Source organism: Phalacrocorax carbo, chromosome 12 (genome assembly GCF_963921805.1).
Source record: "Phalacrocorax carbo chromosome 12, bPhaCar2.1, whole genome shotgun sequence".
Lineage (NCBI taxonomy): Eukaryota > Metazoa > Chordata > Aves > Suliformes > Phalacrocoracidae > Phalacrocorax > Phalacrocorax carbo.
Genome location: NC_087524.1, coordinates 14,740,778 through 14,759,358, shown reverse-complemented (window position 1 = coordinate 14,759,358; position 18,581 = coordinate 14,740,778). Strand labels below are relative to the sequence as shown.

At 36.6% G+C, this 18,581-nt stretch overlaps 1 protein-coding gene across 3 annotated transcripts in view; it reads right to left on the bottom strand.

Moving 5' to 3' along the window:
* ATRNL1 (attractin like 1) overlaps window positions 1-18,581 on the bottom strand; it is a 524,212-nt gene that overhangs the window by 251,202 nt on the left and 254,429 nt on the right. For all 3 annotated transcript variants that reach the window (XM_064464229.1, XM_064464230.1, XM_064464227.1), the window contains exon 25: window positions 2,301-2,362. In XM_064464229.1, the coding sequence (XP_064320299.1) occupies window positions 2,301-2,362 (62 nt within the window). The remainder of the gene's footprint in view (window positions 1-2,300; window positions 2,363-18,581) is intronic.

Genomic DNA, 18,581 nt, shown 5'->3' with positions numbered 1-18,581 from the left:
TTTAAAATTGTGCTGGTTTGGCGCAGAAAGAGCTAATTCTCATCACCGTAGCGCCTGCAGTAGGCAGGGGCCGTTCCCGCTTCCCGTGCTCTGCCACGTGGGCAAGAGGCTGTGAGGGGCGGGGCCACAGCCAAGACAGCTGACCCCGACTGGCCAATGGGGCGTTCCGTAATTCGTACCACGTGACACCACGACGAGTACATTAATGGGGCAGTTGGGGGGGGGCAGTTGTGGCTTGGGGATTGGTGGCATTGGGTCAGCAGGTGGTGGGCGCTGCATCATGTGCGGTTTGTTTTGGTTCATTCCCCCTTCCCCCCGGCCCGGGTTTCACGCCTCTCTCATTGTTTTCCTTTCCATTGCATTACTGTTGCTGTTATTGTTTTATTCTAATTATTAAACTGTTCTTATCTCAACAAACAAGCTTTACCCTTCTGATTGTCTCCCCCACCCCCCTGGGTGGGGACTGAGCGAGAGGCTGTGTGGAGCTGAGCTGCCGGCTAACCAACAACAAAATTATATTTCAATAAACACTCTATTTCTCACCATAACCATGAAACCTTAGCCTGATTTGTATGTGTCTTTGGAGGGTGTCTTGTCATTAAATTTTGTACCTTGCTTGGATTACTGCAATGCACTACTCACAGCATCTCATGATTCCTTTACATATTTCTGCATCTCGGTTCCTAAGGCCAGTTATCAATGTTATGCTGCAGATAGCTGGAGTGCCCTATTGAACTGAGTGCCAGCTGAAAGCCTTGGTTATACAATTAAACTGGGGCTGAGTCAAAGGCAGTGGCAGTATAGCTGCCAGCTATCCTACAACTTTTGTCTCTGTAAGGGGAATTACATCGTCCTTGGCTTCCGATTAGCTTACTGTTCAGGCAGAGAGATCTCTTCTTTCATCAGGATCACAGTGAGTTTGCATTTACCCAGAACAAACCATATCAGATAGAGCATCACAACAGGAGAGATAATGCAGAATATCTACAGAGATGGCTTCACCATCAAAGAGAATATAGTTCACCTTTTCCAAGTCTGCATTAGGACATACAGAAGAAACAAACTGCTTTTAGTCTACCTCGGCTATTTGTCACAGGGTCCCTCTGCTCTATCATACTTGGACAGACTTTGCTTTCTTCTACAGAAGTTTGTTATCTTAAGGTTTGCATGAGCATCATCATTTTTTAGATCTTGCTGGTTTCCCAGAAAAACAAAACAAAACAAAACACACAAACACAAAAAACCCCAACAATACCAAAACAAACAAACAGAAAAACCCAGCAAAACCCCAAAGCACTACTAGACTGACCTTTAGGCAACCAGCATTTTATTGCTCTGTGATCAATGAGGAGAAATGGGATGATTTGCATCAGCTACTAAACCACTCTCCATTAGACAATGCATTGGGTACAAGATTTTAGGGTCTGCTCATTTCTTCCCCCTTTTTGGTGACAGCAATTAACAGAAGTTGGTCTGCTCACAGCATTTAAGAGTCTGATTCTTCAGGTACAGTTCCGCAGTGTGCAGCAATTAAAGCGAACAGAAAAGCTGTACCGTAAACTTGTGAAATAAATGCGTGGCAGTTCTAGAAATACAGAAAGTCTGACGAACATACTTGTCTGTCCCTGTTCACGTTTTGCATACACTTCATGGTTATTGGGGAATATCTTCACAGCAAGATTTCAAACCACCATAACTAATCTGTGTATATTCAAGTTTGCGGCCTTTTATATGGCAGCTGAACTTTTAAGAAGTCTTTCAGCAGAGTTTTGTTCAGATCCTAGAATACTTGTCCATTTACAGTTGAAGTCAATTCCTGCATTGCTGCCACATCCAAATGTGATGCATCACCCACCACCTTTCACAATTAATCTTTAACACATTAAAGCATTAGTAGTGACTGGGGGTGGGTGGGTGGAGCTTTATTAAAAATAACAACCTATTGAACAGAATCATCATTTTTAACAACTTTCAAAGTTTACAAAAAATTCACACACAAATTACTAGTTTAAATCAGTATAGCTCACTTCTCTTAATCACTGTAATATAAAGTACATATCTAGCTAATCTTTATGAAGTAAGTGTGAAGAATGTGCCACTGAATATGAAATATATGAAAGATGCCAGCAGCTGCCTGTAGTTACAGGGCAATGGCCTGGATTCTCCACTGGTGCAAATTAGAGAACACAGTTTAAAGGCTTCCTAGCAGGCATTTCTTAAGATTAAGAAGCTGGTTAAGATATTGGTTTGATGGAAAAGAATCAGCATGATTTCAGTCAGAAGACAGAAAAAGCATTTACCTGAAGAAGGTGACAAAGAACTGCACCAGATCCATGATGGTATTGTGCTGTGAGAAGGCAATCTGCAAATAAAATAGAAGTAAATTACAACATTTTCAGAGTCAACAGCTCTTTTTGGGCTAGGGCTTTATGGCTCCACAGATGATTAGTTTTAAGTGCAACTTCAGTCTGGTGTGCACACACCTGCATTTACCATAAAGTGCGGTGAGCAACTAACTCCCACAACTTTGCCTGGGTCAAAATATAAACAATGGAACATAACCTTTCTACTGAAGTAAAGTTAAAAAAATACCCACATAAAACTTGCTTGATATAAACAATGAAACCAACATGCAAAATATTAAGGAGCTATATTGATATAAATTATCTTCTTTATAGTCAACTCTTAACTATCACCATTTTCCATTTTAATAACAACACTGAAACAAGGTTTTAGAAATGGCAAAAACCATCTTGTGCTTAAAATGAATACATTTAATACATTTTAATTGCATAATATTTAAATTAATGCATATGTTAATTTTAAAAATAAATCTGGTGCATAGTAAAACAAACTGTTTCAAAACAAATTACTATAATGACAAAGTAACAAATATTCTTCTAGGCTACGTTTTTACAGCCTCACCAGAACATGTATTAGTTCAACTCCTTACTGTAATTTTTCACAGAGATTTAATAATTATCTCTAAGACAGCATATATACACAGACCCACATTCACACTGCATGCAATAGAGCCTATAATTATTATTATAATTACTTTTTGCTAATGTTAAGAGCAGTCCTTAATATTTAAGTTATATCTACCAAATATCCTTAAGTCTTCTTCATTTTTTCATAGTGTATAATTATCAAACTGAAGATATACAGTGAAGATATTCTACTTTGAATTGCACAAAGTGTTTATCTAACTATATGCCCAGTCTGTACAAATAATTGTTTATTGAGATCTTTGTGGATTTAAGATCTGATATTGACTCGTAATTACACCAAATTACTCTGATTCACTTCCACAGTTGACTTGTGAACTTTTGAAATGATAACTCATGATACTCAATAATTTATTTTTATTTTTATTTTATTTTAGGGCAAAACTATAACATAAACTTTAGTATTATAATGGTGTTCCTGTGCCTTGTGCCAGCTAAACACAGCTAACCATAGGTCAGATTACTTAGAAGTCTAAGGAAGGAACAGCATGTAAACAGCATAATTCCAGGAATAAGCATAGGGGTTACCATCACACAAACACATCTCTAAAATGTAATTTCTCCTTTCGCTTCACTAATAATGCACAACTGCAAGCAATTCAAACAACTCTAGGAGCTCTGGAATTCAGTACAGAAAGCAGATATTTCAAATTTCTCAGCCTAAATTATCAGGAAAGATACTCGATAAATTAATCAGAATATAATTTAGTGTACTAAACTCCTTGAGTGCTATCATCTATCTCGTCTCTAGAGAGGAAATCTCAGTGTGCCTAGCTTAAGTAGATTGCTGTGTTCGGATCAGGGCAAAAGCTACGTGCTGGCCTTGGAGCCTGTGGAGACGTGAAGCTGAAGACCATGTGTGAACATAGCAGGAGAGAGAAAGAACTCTCTGACTCACTGCTCAAGTTTGGTTTACAAATGTTTTTGCATTTGTCTAATGTAAGCAGATATTTTAAGTTCTCAGAAACTTTAACATAAACTAGTGTCATGACATTAACTGTGTCAATATGCAGAGACGTTAGGGAGTAAAAATATGAAAAAGTTGAAAAGAAATTACATAGTGGACAAAATTATTGTCAACGTATCTGTTAAAGTCAATGTAACCTTTCTCTTACATAGAAAAGATAAAATCTGAGAAAAGATCTGAAGATTTCTTTTGCCCAATATAAAGTGCATCACAAGCATAAACGATTGTTTAAGAATACCTTCTATGAAATCCAAAAGCTTTCTATATTCAATCTTTATTTTAAATGCAGGTTGGATTCCCTTTAAATAATACTCAGTATTCAAATTAACTGCTGGCTTTTCCAGAATGTTTTTGACAAGTATCATACTTCAAGAGATGAACGGACACAAAAAGAAAAAAAAAAAGCCAATTTTAAGAGAGTTCACCTTTCGTGACCTGTTAAAAAGCTATTTCTTGAAGGAGCATTTATATTTTGCATTACTTCCGTTATTTTCATTCAAGGTGTCAGCATTCATTAACAGCATCTGTTAGTCTAGAAACAACTACAGTCACGGGAAAGTCCTGCAATCAAAAACTGCAATCTGATCACAATCATATCAGGAAAGCTTTATATCAATTTTTTCTAAGAAACTGTAGTGCCTTTATTTCTCTTTTTCAACACACAGCAAATATGAAGTAGGCAGATTTACAACAATTTAATTATTTTCTATGCCTATTAATGATTAAATATGATTTGTATATTCCTAAGCTTAAAATGGAATTGATTGCTTTTGCACAAAAACAGACACAAAAGGATTATTTTACATATTCCACCTTCTCTTAATCAAATCATATACTTAAGCCAACTGCAATGTTCTTTTGCGGGAGTTCATGTTTGCAAACCTATGGAAGAACTTATGTCTGTAAAAATTACTTGTTTGGTTATATGGAATATTCTTGAAAGTACTCATACTTTAGAGCAAAGAAACAGTAAAATTTGATGTTCCATCCCAGAAATTATTTCAGATTTTAATCAAACATTATCTTCTAATAATTACAGTACAGTTCATGTTTAAAAGATGAACTACAGTATTTTCTGAAGAAGAGTAGCATGCATCTTCGACTAATTTCAGCACACAATATTAACAAAAAGAATACATATTTTAATTATAAGTAGGTCACTAAGGAGCAAGTGAATCTAAGCCTGACACAAAGAACCGTAATACAATTAAAAAGATTTATTCCCATGGGATTTTCATCTAGGTATGAATGTTATTGTCTTTTTTCTTGTGCCTACATAGACAAGGGACAAGGCAAGGAAAATCCTTTCAACCCCAGGTTTTAACTTTGGACTTCAAGTTACTGGAGATGAATATGTCTCTTGTTAATTTGTATCATGCCCACGTAGCAGTCAGTTTCACCAAAATGTCTAATAAGCCTATGGATTCCACAAATATTATCTCTATCTTCTCTTACAAATGAAGATGAAGATAAATATTGTCTCCATCATTTCCTATGGAATAGAATTACCAAGTGCCATGTGGAAACTAATTTTCTATGGCAAAGGATAGCCTCTCTGAGTGAACACAATTTTCAGTGTAAAACTATTTCCCTTGAAGAAAGAGGAGCAATAATACATCTGCTTTACATAGCTTAACAATGAAAAATGGAAGTAGGATTACTTATAGTACTATAAAACGTTACTTGAAATACAATTTCAGGTGCTAATTCTTTCATTCACCAGCATTACATTTCTAAAAGGGAAATTACGACTGACATCAATATGGCAGCTACAGATATGGCTATAGATGCAGATACATTTCAGTAACTGTGCATGATCTATGCTTCTCTTCAAAGGCAAGCTTATAGAGAGCTATCTGTCATAAATGTTACCGAACAGCTTTCTCACCTCCACAGAAAGCGCTAGGGAACTTCTCGTCAACTACAACAGCTGCAGTTCTTTCCCGTTTGGCCAGCACTACAAGCTTTCATTGGGTTTATGATCCAATACTGTTACAGACAAATTGTTGCCTTGCAACATGAATAATGACAGGTTTTGCAAAAAACTACAAAATGGATTTTTATTTTTCTTAAATACTCTACTATTGACAGCAAAGAAAAATAAATTAATTAGAAAATTTAAGGTGAATCAGAGTTTATAATTTTCACAATAAAGACATACAAAACTGTATGCAAAACAAAGAACCATATTTTGAGGGCTTCAAGATACGCAACAAAATCTTTAGTCCGATTTCCTAACACTACTCAATTTTATTTTCCTTAGAAATTGGTTACAGCATTGGACTGTCCCTTGAATGCAGCCAATCCCATGTGAATTGCAGCTGACCTAAAGTTTTGTTATTTGCTGCTAAAAAACTACTAGTTGATGATCATTCCTAGCTTTGTACTCCAGTAGAGCAAAGTCTAATCTCAAGACCTGGTTCACAGAAAAACCTAGAAGTTTTTCAAACTTTTTGTGCATTTAAAAAAATAAAATTGAGACAAGCTCCATCAAGAATTAAAGCTGCCCTATGATTAGGATGTCTACCTTGAGCAACGCGACAAAAGATGAATTTTTGTGGGGTAGTTTGGAATGTTCTAATGGTGGTGAAACTCCAGCTACGAGGATCTGTTATACCAAGAAAGAGTTGTATGCATCAATATTTTTTTCCACAAGATAAAAATCAGTCAAGTTCTTGAGCATGCAATCTCCTTTTAATGCCCAGAATAGAGGACTTCAAACCAAAACAGAGTTTGGGAAGATTGCTCATTTTAGTATATTGGATCACATAATATCTTTCTTGTCTGGAGTAGAGGGGATATGTGAGAGAGGAAGAGGAGTTGATAAGGTAGGCAAGTTCTAATAAAAAAGAGAGATGGATAGTTTATAACCTGTGAAACATGAAGAGATAAGCATGTGCAAGGAAACTATAATGTGCCCTAAAACTGATACTTGTACTAAAGCCAATGCTTTTTGTATCCTACTCTTAAGCTTCATCTTGTGAAGGAGTTGTAAGGATCAGGACCTAGGGGTAAGAACTGCAGAGACTGTTTTATGAAAAATGCTCTATAATTAAACTCTGAGCAATTGCTTTCAACTTGGATTTAGCTTTGAAGTCTGATGATTCTGCAATGGACATGAAGAAGGACTTGTGTGTCTGAAAGTTTGTCTAACTTTTCCTGGTATCCAGCTGACTTAATAAATGATACAAATTTCTATCTACAAACCTTGTCTTGCTATTTTAACTTTAGGAATAGTGTTACCAGAGGTGTTTTTTCTATTAATATTCCTGCCTGTATTTTTACCTGGATAAACTAAAATACTAAACAATTAATTTTCACGCACAATCTTATAGTGCACTACATTTGTATTCTATTAAATCAAAGTAATACCCATACCAATATATAGAATGAATGTAGATACTTTCTGAAATCCACAACCATAAAAACTGAGAGACAACGAAAAGATTCCAAGCAAAATGTGTTAAGTATACATGTTCCAGCTCACAGTCTTAAAAGATAGAAAGGTAAATGAAGAAAAAGCCGATGTGTTATAAATGAGCTGATTGCTCCAACAAGCATTACTGATGAGTCCATCTTTTTTGTCTACCATGTTCAGGCCTTTGAAAAATATATGGTTTTTTTTAAAAAAAAAAAAAAAAAAAGAACAGAAAACCAACCAAACAACAAAATATAAAACCCTAAGAAAGCACTTAAGTTCTTTTCATCACATAACCTAACTGGAAGACAAGGCATTGTGACTGCTGATAAATCTTTTATAGCAACTGAGGATTCAAAGGCCAAATATCCAGCAGAATATGCCAGAGAGCATTGTATACTAGGATGCATTGTACCCAAAATCTCAATGTATGGTATTTCTTAATTTCTGATGTTTTGGTTACATGCATGATGTAGGAAATACACTTTACACTGAATAATGACGGATGGAACGGGTCTGTTGAAATAGGAACAACTTTTGAGCACAGGGATTTTTCCAACCTTCAAAAGTTAATGTCTGCAGGAACAGATGTTTTTCCCACTGCTCTAGATACTTCATTTCACGTTCACCTTGGCTATCGCATGCAGCAGTAATGCAGTGCTACAGAACAATAGGTCAAGAACTGTTCCACCACAAAAATGAGACAATCTTGAAAGTCTAACTTAGGGACATCTTTCATATAGAAATGGTAAGTCTGGCCTCAGAATTTGGTGGTTTAGTTTGAAAGAAGCAGTCAAGAAGCAGTGTCTGCAATTCTAAGAAAAACAATCCAGCAAAAGGAAAAAGAAAAAGAAAATTAGGCACAACAGGAGTGCACTAAATCAAAATTCCACATTTGCAGTAAGCATGAACCTAATCCATAAAATGGTTCATATATTCAAAAAATGTACACAAGAAGCAATTTTAATCTATTCTCAATTTTGTGAATTGTCCACTAATGCAAACTTCTATCTGGTCAGGCGCTCAGACAATGAACATGTGCTTCTATTAATACAATTCTTTCGTCTTCCACTGTTAATAAATTAAGAATGAACAAATAGGAGAAACTAAAATAAATACATGGTAAAACTTTTGTACATGGTTTAATTATTAGACCTGGAAACAAAATACAATAAGACCAACCATAACCCAAACTAAACTGCCTGGGATGTGTTGATTATGCATATTTACACCTACAAAATTATTACTTCTTTCAGTATCATCAAAACTATAATCTAATTTCTTCTTGGATAAAACTACTGTACAATCCCACACTGGTACTGTGTATGTTCTGAAGCGAAAGACATTGATACTGACTAGACATGAAGACTAACTCATTTTGTTGTCTGTCCTCTTTTACACTTTCTGAGGAACACTTTTTGACTGAGACAACTTTAGATAAACAGTATAAAAGACAGCTGAGGAAAATATTGGTATAGATGGGCACATTTCTGTGTGCAACATTTTTATCAGTAAAATGTGATAATTTGGAAACAGGATGTTGGAAAATTTAGATACATAATAAATATTCAAATTTGCTCTTTGTTTTATGATGTGAAGTTTAGATATATACTGTTCAGAAACATGACTGAAGAGACCAAAGTATAAACTATTTTAAATGCATTATATACTATATAATAATTGCATCGAAAAAACAACCCTATAGAATCATAGAATCACAGAATCATTTGGGTTGAAAAAGACCTTTAAGACCATCAAGTCCAACCATTAATCTAGCACTGCCAAGTCCACCGCTAAACCATGTCCCTAAGCACCATATCTACGTGTCTTAAGTAACTCCAGGGATGGTGACTCTACCCCTTCCCTGGGACGCCCGTTACAATGCTTGACAGCCCTTTTGGTAAAGAAATGTTTCCCAATTTCCAATCCAAACCTCCCCTGGTGCAACTTGAGGCCATTTCCTTTCATCCTATCACTTTTTACTTGAGAGAAGAGACCAACACCCACCTCACAATAACCTCCTTTCAGGTAGCTGTAGAGAGCGATAAGGTCTCCCCTCAGCCTCCTCTTCTCCAGACGAAACATCCCCAGCTCCCTCAGGCGCTCCTCATAAGACTTGTTGTCGAGACCCTTCATCAGCTTCATTGCCCTTCTCTGGACACGCTCCAGCAACTCAATGTCCTTCTTGTAGTGAGGGCCACAAAACTGCACACAGTACTCGAGGTGGGGCCTCACCAGTGCCAAGTACAAGGGCACTATCACCTCCTTGCTCCTGCTGGCCACACTATTCCCGATACAAGCCAGGATGCTGTTGGCCTTCTTGGCCACCCGGGCACTGCCGGCTCATGCTCAGCCAGCTGCCAGCCAGCACCCCCCGGGTTCTTTTCCTCCAGGCAGCCCTCCAGCCACTCCTCCCCAAGCCTGTAGCGTTGCATGGGATTGTCATGACTCAAGTGTGGGACCCGGCACCTGGACACCTTGAACCTTAGCCCATTGATTCCAGCCTGTCCAGATCCCTCTGTATAGCCTTCCTACCCTGAAGCAGATCAACATTCCCTCCCAACTTGGCGTCATCTGCAGTCTTACTGAGGGGGCACTCAATCCCCTCACTCAGATCACTGATAAAGATATCAAACAGATCCAGCCCCAACATGGAGCCCCGGGGGACACCACTTGTGACCGGTCACCAACTGGATACCTTTAAACTCAGTAAATACATGTTACCGAATAATCAGTAACTACATAACAAAAGATCAGATACTCTGATTTTTTGCTTAAATATTACTACAATTATGTGGGAGTGGTTTATTAGAGAAGTTAAAAAATGGTGATGACTGTTCTTTCACATTGGACTTTGAATATGAAGAGTGGCCTGCACCAGTGAAAGAGATGGTAGGAAATTCTGTCATTTTCCCAATAGAACTATTTAACAGGCAAAGCAAAAAAAAAAGTATTTTATTTTCCTTTGGAAAACAAAATTTCCAAGAGAACATGGTAAAAAAAGGACAAATTTACCAACAATGAATCCAAATCACTTCTGTCTAAATTAGAGAAACATTAAACTTTTTCACACAGAGGCTAAAAACACCACACATTTATTCTATATATTGGCTTTCCTAGAACTTGAAGAAATTTTGAAGAAAATTCATCTGATTTTTGCCATGTGGAACATGGCAAATCTAGTCAAATGTGTAAATCTAGTCAAAATTAGTCAGCTAGTTTATAATAATCAGCAGAGACAGGAAGGCACTTCATAGGTGAGTGACTGTAAAATAGATGTGGGACTCTCATAACGTGGAATGAATTACCCTATGGAGCTTCCATTTCTCTCTGCTAACAGCACAGGGAGTTTATGATTAGTATAGATTATAGACCTAATGTCAAACTTAGAATATAAATAATGTTAGGTGAGATAAATTTCTCCCATAGTTTCTAAGTACTGATTGGGTATTTCTGAAAAATAATGTAACACTAAACTAGAAAAAAGAAATATTTCTTCTTCCTGGGATGAAATGATCAGAGAAGCAATATGGAGCTAAGTGCCTGCTGGCAGAATCCCACTGCTTTCTAGTGTGTCGATGCCAGTAAAGAATTTACTCTAATGTTGACAAACAGTCCCCCCAGATTATGAGAATTAGTGATAGCAAAACTTTCATACTGGTAACATAAGTAAAAAATGAAAGATAAAGAAAATCAGACTCGGAATCACAGCCTTCACATCAAGATTTGATAAACAGCTTCCATAAATTATCTCTGTGTGCTGAAGTCCTTTCTCTCATGATGGCATACACTAGATTATACAAATATCCACCCCTTTCTTTCTCAAACAATGTAATAATTACAGGATATTATTTCCACTATTCAGAGTCATGAAAGGCTGAAAGACAATCTAGGTTTGTATTCAATTGAGATGAATGACATTCTTAAAGAAGGTTTTCACAGCTGAATTTTTTCCTACCTTGCACTTTGCCTATTAAATTCAATACGCAAACACCACTATTTCACCTCTTTATTTACTTTTGTGTTTGTGTAGACATATGCACAAATGCATACCACACATAGAAACCCTCAGTTAATAACCTCCAAGAAGTGAAGGAGAAAATATGGCCGAGGGGAACTGATATCTAACTTACAGTTTAAATCAGTGTGCAAAATATTTTCATAATGATTAATAGAGACATTATTAAGAAATTGAAATATTTAATATTAAAGTCGATGAGAGAACGAAAGAAAATTAAAAGACATAGACAAGGGAGAAACTGTATGTTTCAAAATTAAATGATAAAATAAGATTAAAAGTAACTGAAACAAAGACTTATAGTACTGGAAAGTTACTTCAGACATGAAACACTGCAGGACTGAGCTCTCCTACAAACTGAGTGTGAAAGAGTAGATATCTAGACAACATCTCCCGAAACCCTGGTTTTTAAGAGCCTGGGTAGATTAAATGGTCAGGCAGGAAAATTAAATCTAGAAATGAAGAGAATGAAGTCAGGGAATTTGTCAGGCAGAGTTGAACGACTAAATTCTACTACAAAGAGAAGTACTGCATCATGATATGGTTTTGTTCATCAAACTACGTTAAAGAAAAGCCATTTCTGTCACTTGCTAGAATTGGATTTCCCTCTCTCTTCAGCTTTCTTGTTATGACTTCTTATGACATCTCATTATGACCTGATAAATTTAAGAGTCTCCCACTAGGAAAGCTGCACCTGTTATGGAGCGTGCTCTCATATGTGAGCATCACCGAGTCATAGAAGCATGGGCTGGAAGAAACATCGCAAGCTCATGTTGTTCAACTTCCCACTCAAAGCCAGGCTACTGTGAACACCAGGTCTTTTTCCAGGTAAGTACTGAAAACTTCTAAGGATGGGTATTCCACAGCCACTCTGGGAAAATTGTTTCAATGTAGCTTTGCTAACATCATGATTTTTGTAATGTTGAATCCGAATCTCCCAAGGTGCAGCTTGTAACCACTGCCCCTTGTTTCACACAGAGAATTTAGCTTCATAATTTCTTTAACTCCTCCACAAGTTATTTGTAGCCTACTATTGGAGGCTCTTTGCTAGACTAAACAAGCCCAAGCTCCACACCTTCAACCTAGCTTGTGTGCTTCAGGTCCCTAAAAGTCTTTGTTGCACTTCCCCTGGACCCCCTCTGCATCTCAATATCGTTTCTGAACTGGGATACCAAAAACTAGAGTCTCATTCCACATGCAGCCTCACCAGAGCTGAGTAGAAGGGGATAATTTTCTCTTAATGAAGTCCTGCACTTGGCTATTGCCTAGACTGGAATGAGAGCATACTGTTGGCTAATATTCAAGTTGACGTTAGGTCAACTGACCCTGGTTAGGGCTTTGCACTTCTTGTCAGACTTCGTGAGGTTTCTGTTGGCCCAATCCTTAAATTTCCTAAGGTCGTCCTGAATCACAGCTCTACTGTTTGACATATCCAACCCTCTCCCCTCTCCACAACAAACAGGTTTGGTCTTCTGATAAACAAAACACATTTAACATGACATTTTTCAAAGTAAAGCAGATTCTTGATCTTCAGATCCTTGATTCATCTCTCTTTATTTTCAAGTCTGTAGAAGCTGGTACCGATAACAGTCACACTAAGGATAAAATAATGACAACAGCATGCTCATCTTCAACCCTCTTAAAAAAATTCCATGGTCCTGTGACCTACAGTGCTACCCTTACAATTCATGTTCAGATAAGCATGTGTTCAAGCCCCATTCTGATGCACTTCTATTCAAAAAACAATCTCCATTCTGACAATGTAATTTAGATTTCTTTCCTGTCAAACCTAAATTAGCTTAAGCACAGGGTGGTGATATTGCACCTAAAAAGTGTAAGAAACTACCTGGGTGCTGCACAGTAATACCTTCATGCTCATTTAGTGTAGCATGATCAATGGGCTTGCAAAACATCAGGAATCCTTGCCCATAATAGAGAATCCTATTCAAACAACTGGCAGACTACTATGGCTCTAGGATATCATAATAAGTCAAAACTGTAAATTATATTTATTCAAAAAATAAACATAAGAAATCTCCAACTTCATACATTGTTTATGATTCTACACAAACCAGTTGCCCACACAGATTAATTTCACTCCTCAAAGTGCTGTATATTTCTGAGGAAAAATGGTTCAATAAAAAAACATTGCATTAAAAAAATAGTAACATGACTCTCATTTAACACAGCAAAACTAAAGTGTTATCTCTTCTCAAAAGAGAGTCTGAAAGATACTTCCTCAAATGCAAAAGACCCATATGACATTTGCATCAATGTCAAAATGGAATTAGTGGTGCAAGTTTAATTCTGCTGGTGCTGGCACACTGCTATCATATTGCTCTGTCAAACTGTGGCTAAATTGATAACGCAGTTTGGATTTCTTCCAGGGTTCTTATATCCAGGAAAATGCCTAGCCACTGCCACTGAACAGCTAATTTTGAAGTCACATTTCTGTAATTATTGATGCAATGGGATGGCTATTTGCACTATATATTTTATAGAATCCACATAGATCATTAAAAGAAAAATTTCCTGGAGGATGAAGTCAGAATCACAGTCAATGCGACTGTGTCAGGTTATATTTAACTTTACAAAATTGTCTGACAAATCTGAGAACATCTCACTGAGGTGAAAGGGTCACTTCACAGCAGTTATCGTGAAGTGGAGAGGGTGGCTCAGAACTCTTCCCCACATGAAGAGTTTAAAAAAAAAAATTAATCTCTGAAATTCAAGAAATACAAAGTTCCAGTACACACCAGTCAGCACTGCAAGATCTCAGCTCTCTCTAGTGAACCTTGGACAGAGCACTGCAGGCACAGCTAGAAAAGCCACCAAGCAGTGTCTTCTTAAGTTGGGCAAAAGTTTCTGTTAGGGCAGCTAAAGCAAATACCTGTAACGCCTGACTTGCACTAAGCCACTTCACCTACACTTGACACACAACCCAAAACCACCTATTCGCTGACCCTTGACTCAGGGAATCCTTCTGCACCATCACGTGCACGTACCACCATCCTGCCATACAGCACCTTCTACAACAGACTTTTGTGTTCTTTAGTTCACACAGTCAACAAAAGTTTAGCATTGAAGCAAATAATTTTCTTTTTTTTTAATGGAAATATTCACAGACTGGGCAGAAGCAACCTGTGGAAAGTGCATGCAAATGAAAGGAGCACAAAATGTCTTCTAAAATGGTATGCTTAGGTAGTCATTCCCATGTCTGTTACAATGCACCTCTGCTAGAAATATGATTACATTAAACCTGCCACTTGCTCCTTACAGCCTACAGGAGCAAACTAACAGTTTGGGGATATGGCTGTAGACATCTTAACTCTTATGTCTGTATATCCTGCTCTTCTGATCTAAGCAAGCGGTATCGGATGTTCTGGAAGGATCCACAGATGTCAGAATGTTATACTTATTTAAACTTGTAGGCGGTTAACAGCCTTCTGCTTGGCTCTACTAAAATGCATACTGTTCAATGAGTTTAATTTACAAAGTTATCCAAACCACTTAGCATAACTGACCTTTTATTATTTATCAATATGTAATTTGTTTACTGTTGTGGACTATCAAACAAAATAAAATTCAGAAGTAATCAGATCAAATTAGAAAACAAGAGCAGCTTTGCAGAGGTAGGGAGTTCCCTTAAGAGTGGTCGTAGAGCAACTGCATCTGGCTTTTCATCTTTGATGACTGGATTTCAGTTTTACTGTGGAGTAAGTAGTCTGGAGTTCAGAAGCAAGGTTACTCTGTATAGAGATTTGAACAGTGGTACTTGCACCACACCAAATGTATTTAGGGTATCTGAGATTCCAGTTAAAATGCCTGAAGGAATTCAAAGTGAATATGTATTGAACTATTTTTTGTTTTTAAAGAGGCTAATAGCAGTCTTGTTTCTACAAAATGCCACATTCAAAACTAAAACCAAAATACAATCTTATTTTGTGAAGAGTGAATTACTTGTTTGTGCGAGTGTCAGCTCACCAAAAAAATTGACCCTATTTTTATACTAATAATAAAAAAAATCAGATACATATGCAAGGAGATACATCTACATTATACAGTTAATCTGGCAAGCACAAACCTAACACCCTGGAAAACACTTTATCGCTCAAATCGCCAGTGTTTAGATTTCAATCCTTCAGGCACCTAATACAAAATTGTAATTACTGATTACAGAAACTGGAGAATACTTATTTTGACAGGTATTTCATATAAACTAAGGAATAAATTATTTCAGAAATGACTGATTATTTTTCCCTCCATTTTTAAAGTAATTCAATTTTTTCTAGACATGGAGAAGAAATGGGAATGCTCAAAACAGGCCATGTAAATATTAGTATTGCAGTACCTGGGAACTAAAATATCAATGAAAGAAAACTGCTGTTTATTTCCTGAAAAGACTGATTTTTGAGCACAACTGGTTTTGTATACAGCATTCAGTGAGGATTTCTTAGTACACAGAAATTGTACCCCCAAAGAAAAGCAGAATTCTCATATTCTGAAGTTTACAAACATGAAAAATGTCCTATTTGCTTTCCTGCATGGAAAATATGCTGCTAAAAAGGATAAGTTTTTCTTCAGAATCCACTAACGTCTTTATCTTCTTAAATATACAATAGAGACAGTTTTGCCACACAATCTACTAGTTAACCCACTGGTTGGTCTCCAGCCTAATAAAAATTACAATAAAATTTTTATAGGGCTAAAAAGCTGAATTTTTAAAATTTATGCAATGTTTTGTTCATTTTACAAATCAAATACTTGGTTAGAAAAGGCAAAACATGCACTGAATTTTGCATAAAGATCATGCCATTCAAAATAATGTATGTAAAACTCATTGGTGAGATGCCAAGAAAAGGGCAAAGCATTTTCTTAAACATGAAGAGAGTAATTTCCCAAAGTTTATTGTTATAAATGTAGAGCATGCTATAAAGCTGTTGGAACTGTGGAATAAAAATTTTGTATTTGCAATAGCACTTTTTTTGATTACTGTGGATTAGCATATTTATGAGGTTACTCAGCCTCAGGTTTAAACCCACAAATCAAAGGTTTATATCGGCATGGGTAATGGATTACACAGAAGTCTACGGCCTATGATATCCCAAAGGTATCTGTCTTTCAGAAGATTTATGTATATAATACCACTTTGTAGAAATTACATTTTCTGTTCTTTTGCATCGTGCTTGGTGATTCCCCCCTCTAATGTGTAAAACAACTGAAAAGCAGCATTCCCATTCAGCAGAGAAATTCATTGATGCATCTTCTCGTTCCTCTCCTCACCTATTGATAAGACCATGAAAGAGAGAGGCTTTAATTTCTTGATGCAAATAGCACTACTACAATGAGAGTAGAAGTCATTGTGAGCATATTTGATGCAATTAAACTTCTGAAAAGAGGAAGGAATCTGTATTCCAGCAGCTGTTCAGAGAACAAATACTTGAATTTTTTTCATCCTGTAAACCTAGAATTAAAAAAATAGTCGCACTTTTTTCTCCAGAGGTGAATGCTGACTACATTACTATCAATGGTAAACAGCTACTGACTCCCGCACTTGGGGAGTCACTTACTGACTGAAACCTACTTGGTTTCAGAAAGACTACAATTTCAGAGCAGAATGCTAAGGCAAGAAATTGAAATGCTTAGTCCTGCCACTCGTGAAAGACTATACCTAGCCAAAGGATAAATCAGGAAGGTAGCTCATGCAGAACGGCTTTTTCCAACCTGTGGATACTCAAGTGGAACTTTATCATCATTGTGAAATGATGACAAATGAAGACACAGAAACCTCATTAAACTTCACAGAGAAAATGTCCATCAGCATTATTATTATTTCAGTTTTTTACTGAAGATCCACATCTAATAGTAAGAAAAACTGAGGTACACAAAGAAGGATATGGGAGTCAGTTACACATGTGCACATGACAGTGAAGATAAGAGGGCATATAATAACCTTTATAACTTAGAATATCCAACCTAAAAAGATATGAGGAAAAAATAAAGTGAATTAAGATTTCTGTATTGTATGTATATTCCACTGAAGGAAAATTGTGGGTTTTTGCATGTAAGGGAGGATGTCCACTTATCTATACAAGGGACAAGACAATTATAACAAATCTGCTGCTGAAAGAACAACAGATCACACTAATGTGAAAATATTAATTCCTTCAAATAAAGTGGAAGTGGTTAACTGACCTAAAAAACCCTCAGCATACTAAGAAGGAAAAGATATAACATGTGAGGAAGAAAATGAGTTTAATGTTCTTCCTTGAAGAGGTGATCAAAATCCAGAAAGTGACAACTGAGACTTTTACAAGATAAAATGAAAATTAAATGATGAGGATTAACAGAACACATTGCGATCCAATTTTGGTATGTTAATTTTACTCTCTTTCATTTAACTTTTATCCTTCATTTGAAACTCCTATTATATTGGAAGCTGCAATAAACTTGGAAAAAAGCAGAGACAACTGACAGCTCAAGATTTTACTCAAGCTGATATTACATTCTGTAGATGTATCTTGGTACGTCATATATCATATCATTGACTGATACACTGTCAGATCCACAGAAGTATTTGTAAAAAATGCAGAGAGATGTGTAACGCCAGTAAGCAGGAACTTTTGATGTCATATTTTTTAGTAACTTGCAGTAATTAGGTGGGGAAAGGTGGATGAGTAACTGCGTTTCAGGCAGATTCAGAATAATGTAAACCAAAGAGAAGAGCAGGACCTGCTTAGCTGAAACAGTTTCCCAGAAACTAGGCTAGCCATGCTAGCATTTTGGCAATGGCGCAATGGACTACACTGATAAGGTACTGGCAATGCTCATTTCAGTGAAACAACAATGTTTGTAACAAAAGCTCTAGAACTGAAATACAGAAATGACAGTGTCATATACGAGACGTATCACCTAAAATTGTGATCTTGAAGTCTACCTGTGAAGTTCAGAATGGGCTGTTCCCACCTCATGGACAAACAGCAAGGCACTTCATTCACATTCGCTCAATTCATAAAGGCTTTAGTTGTTTAGAAGAAAAAAAATATTCAAAGTTGTCGGCACTGAGAGTACTTTTTATTCTCACTTTTAAAAAACTGTATTTCCAAGTATATTTTCCAGAAGTTCTAATTTTTTAATTAGGCATGTGCAAATGAACAGTAACCATTTGGG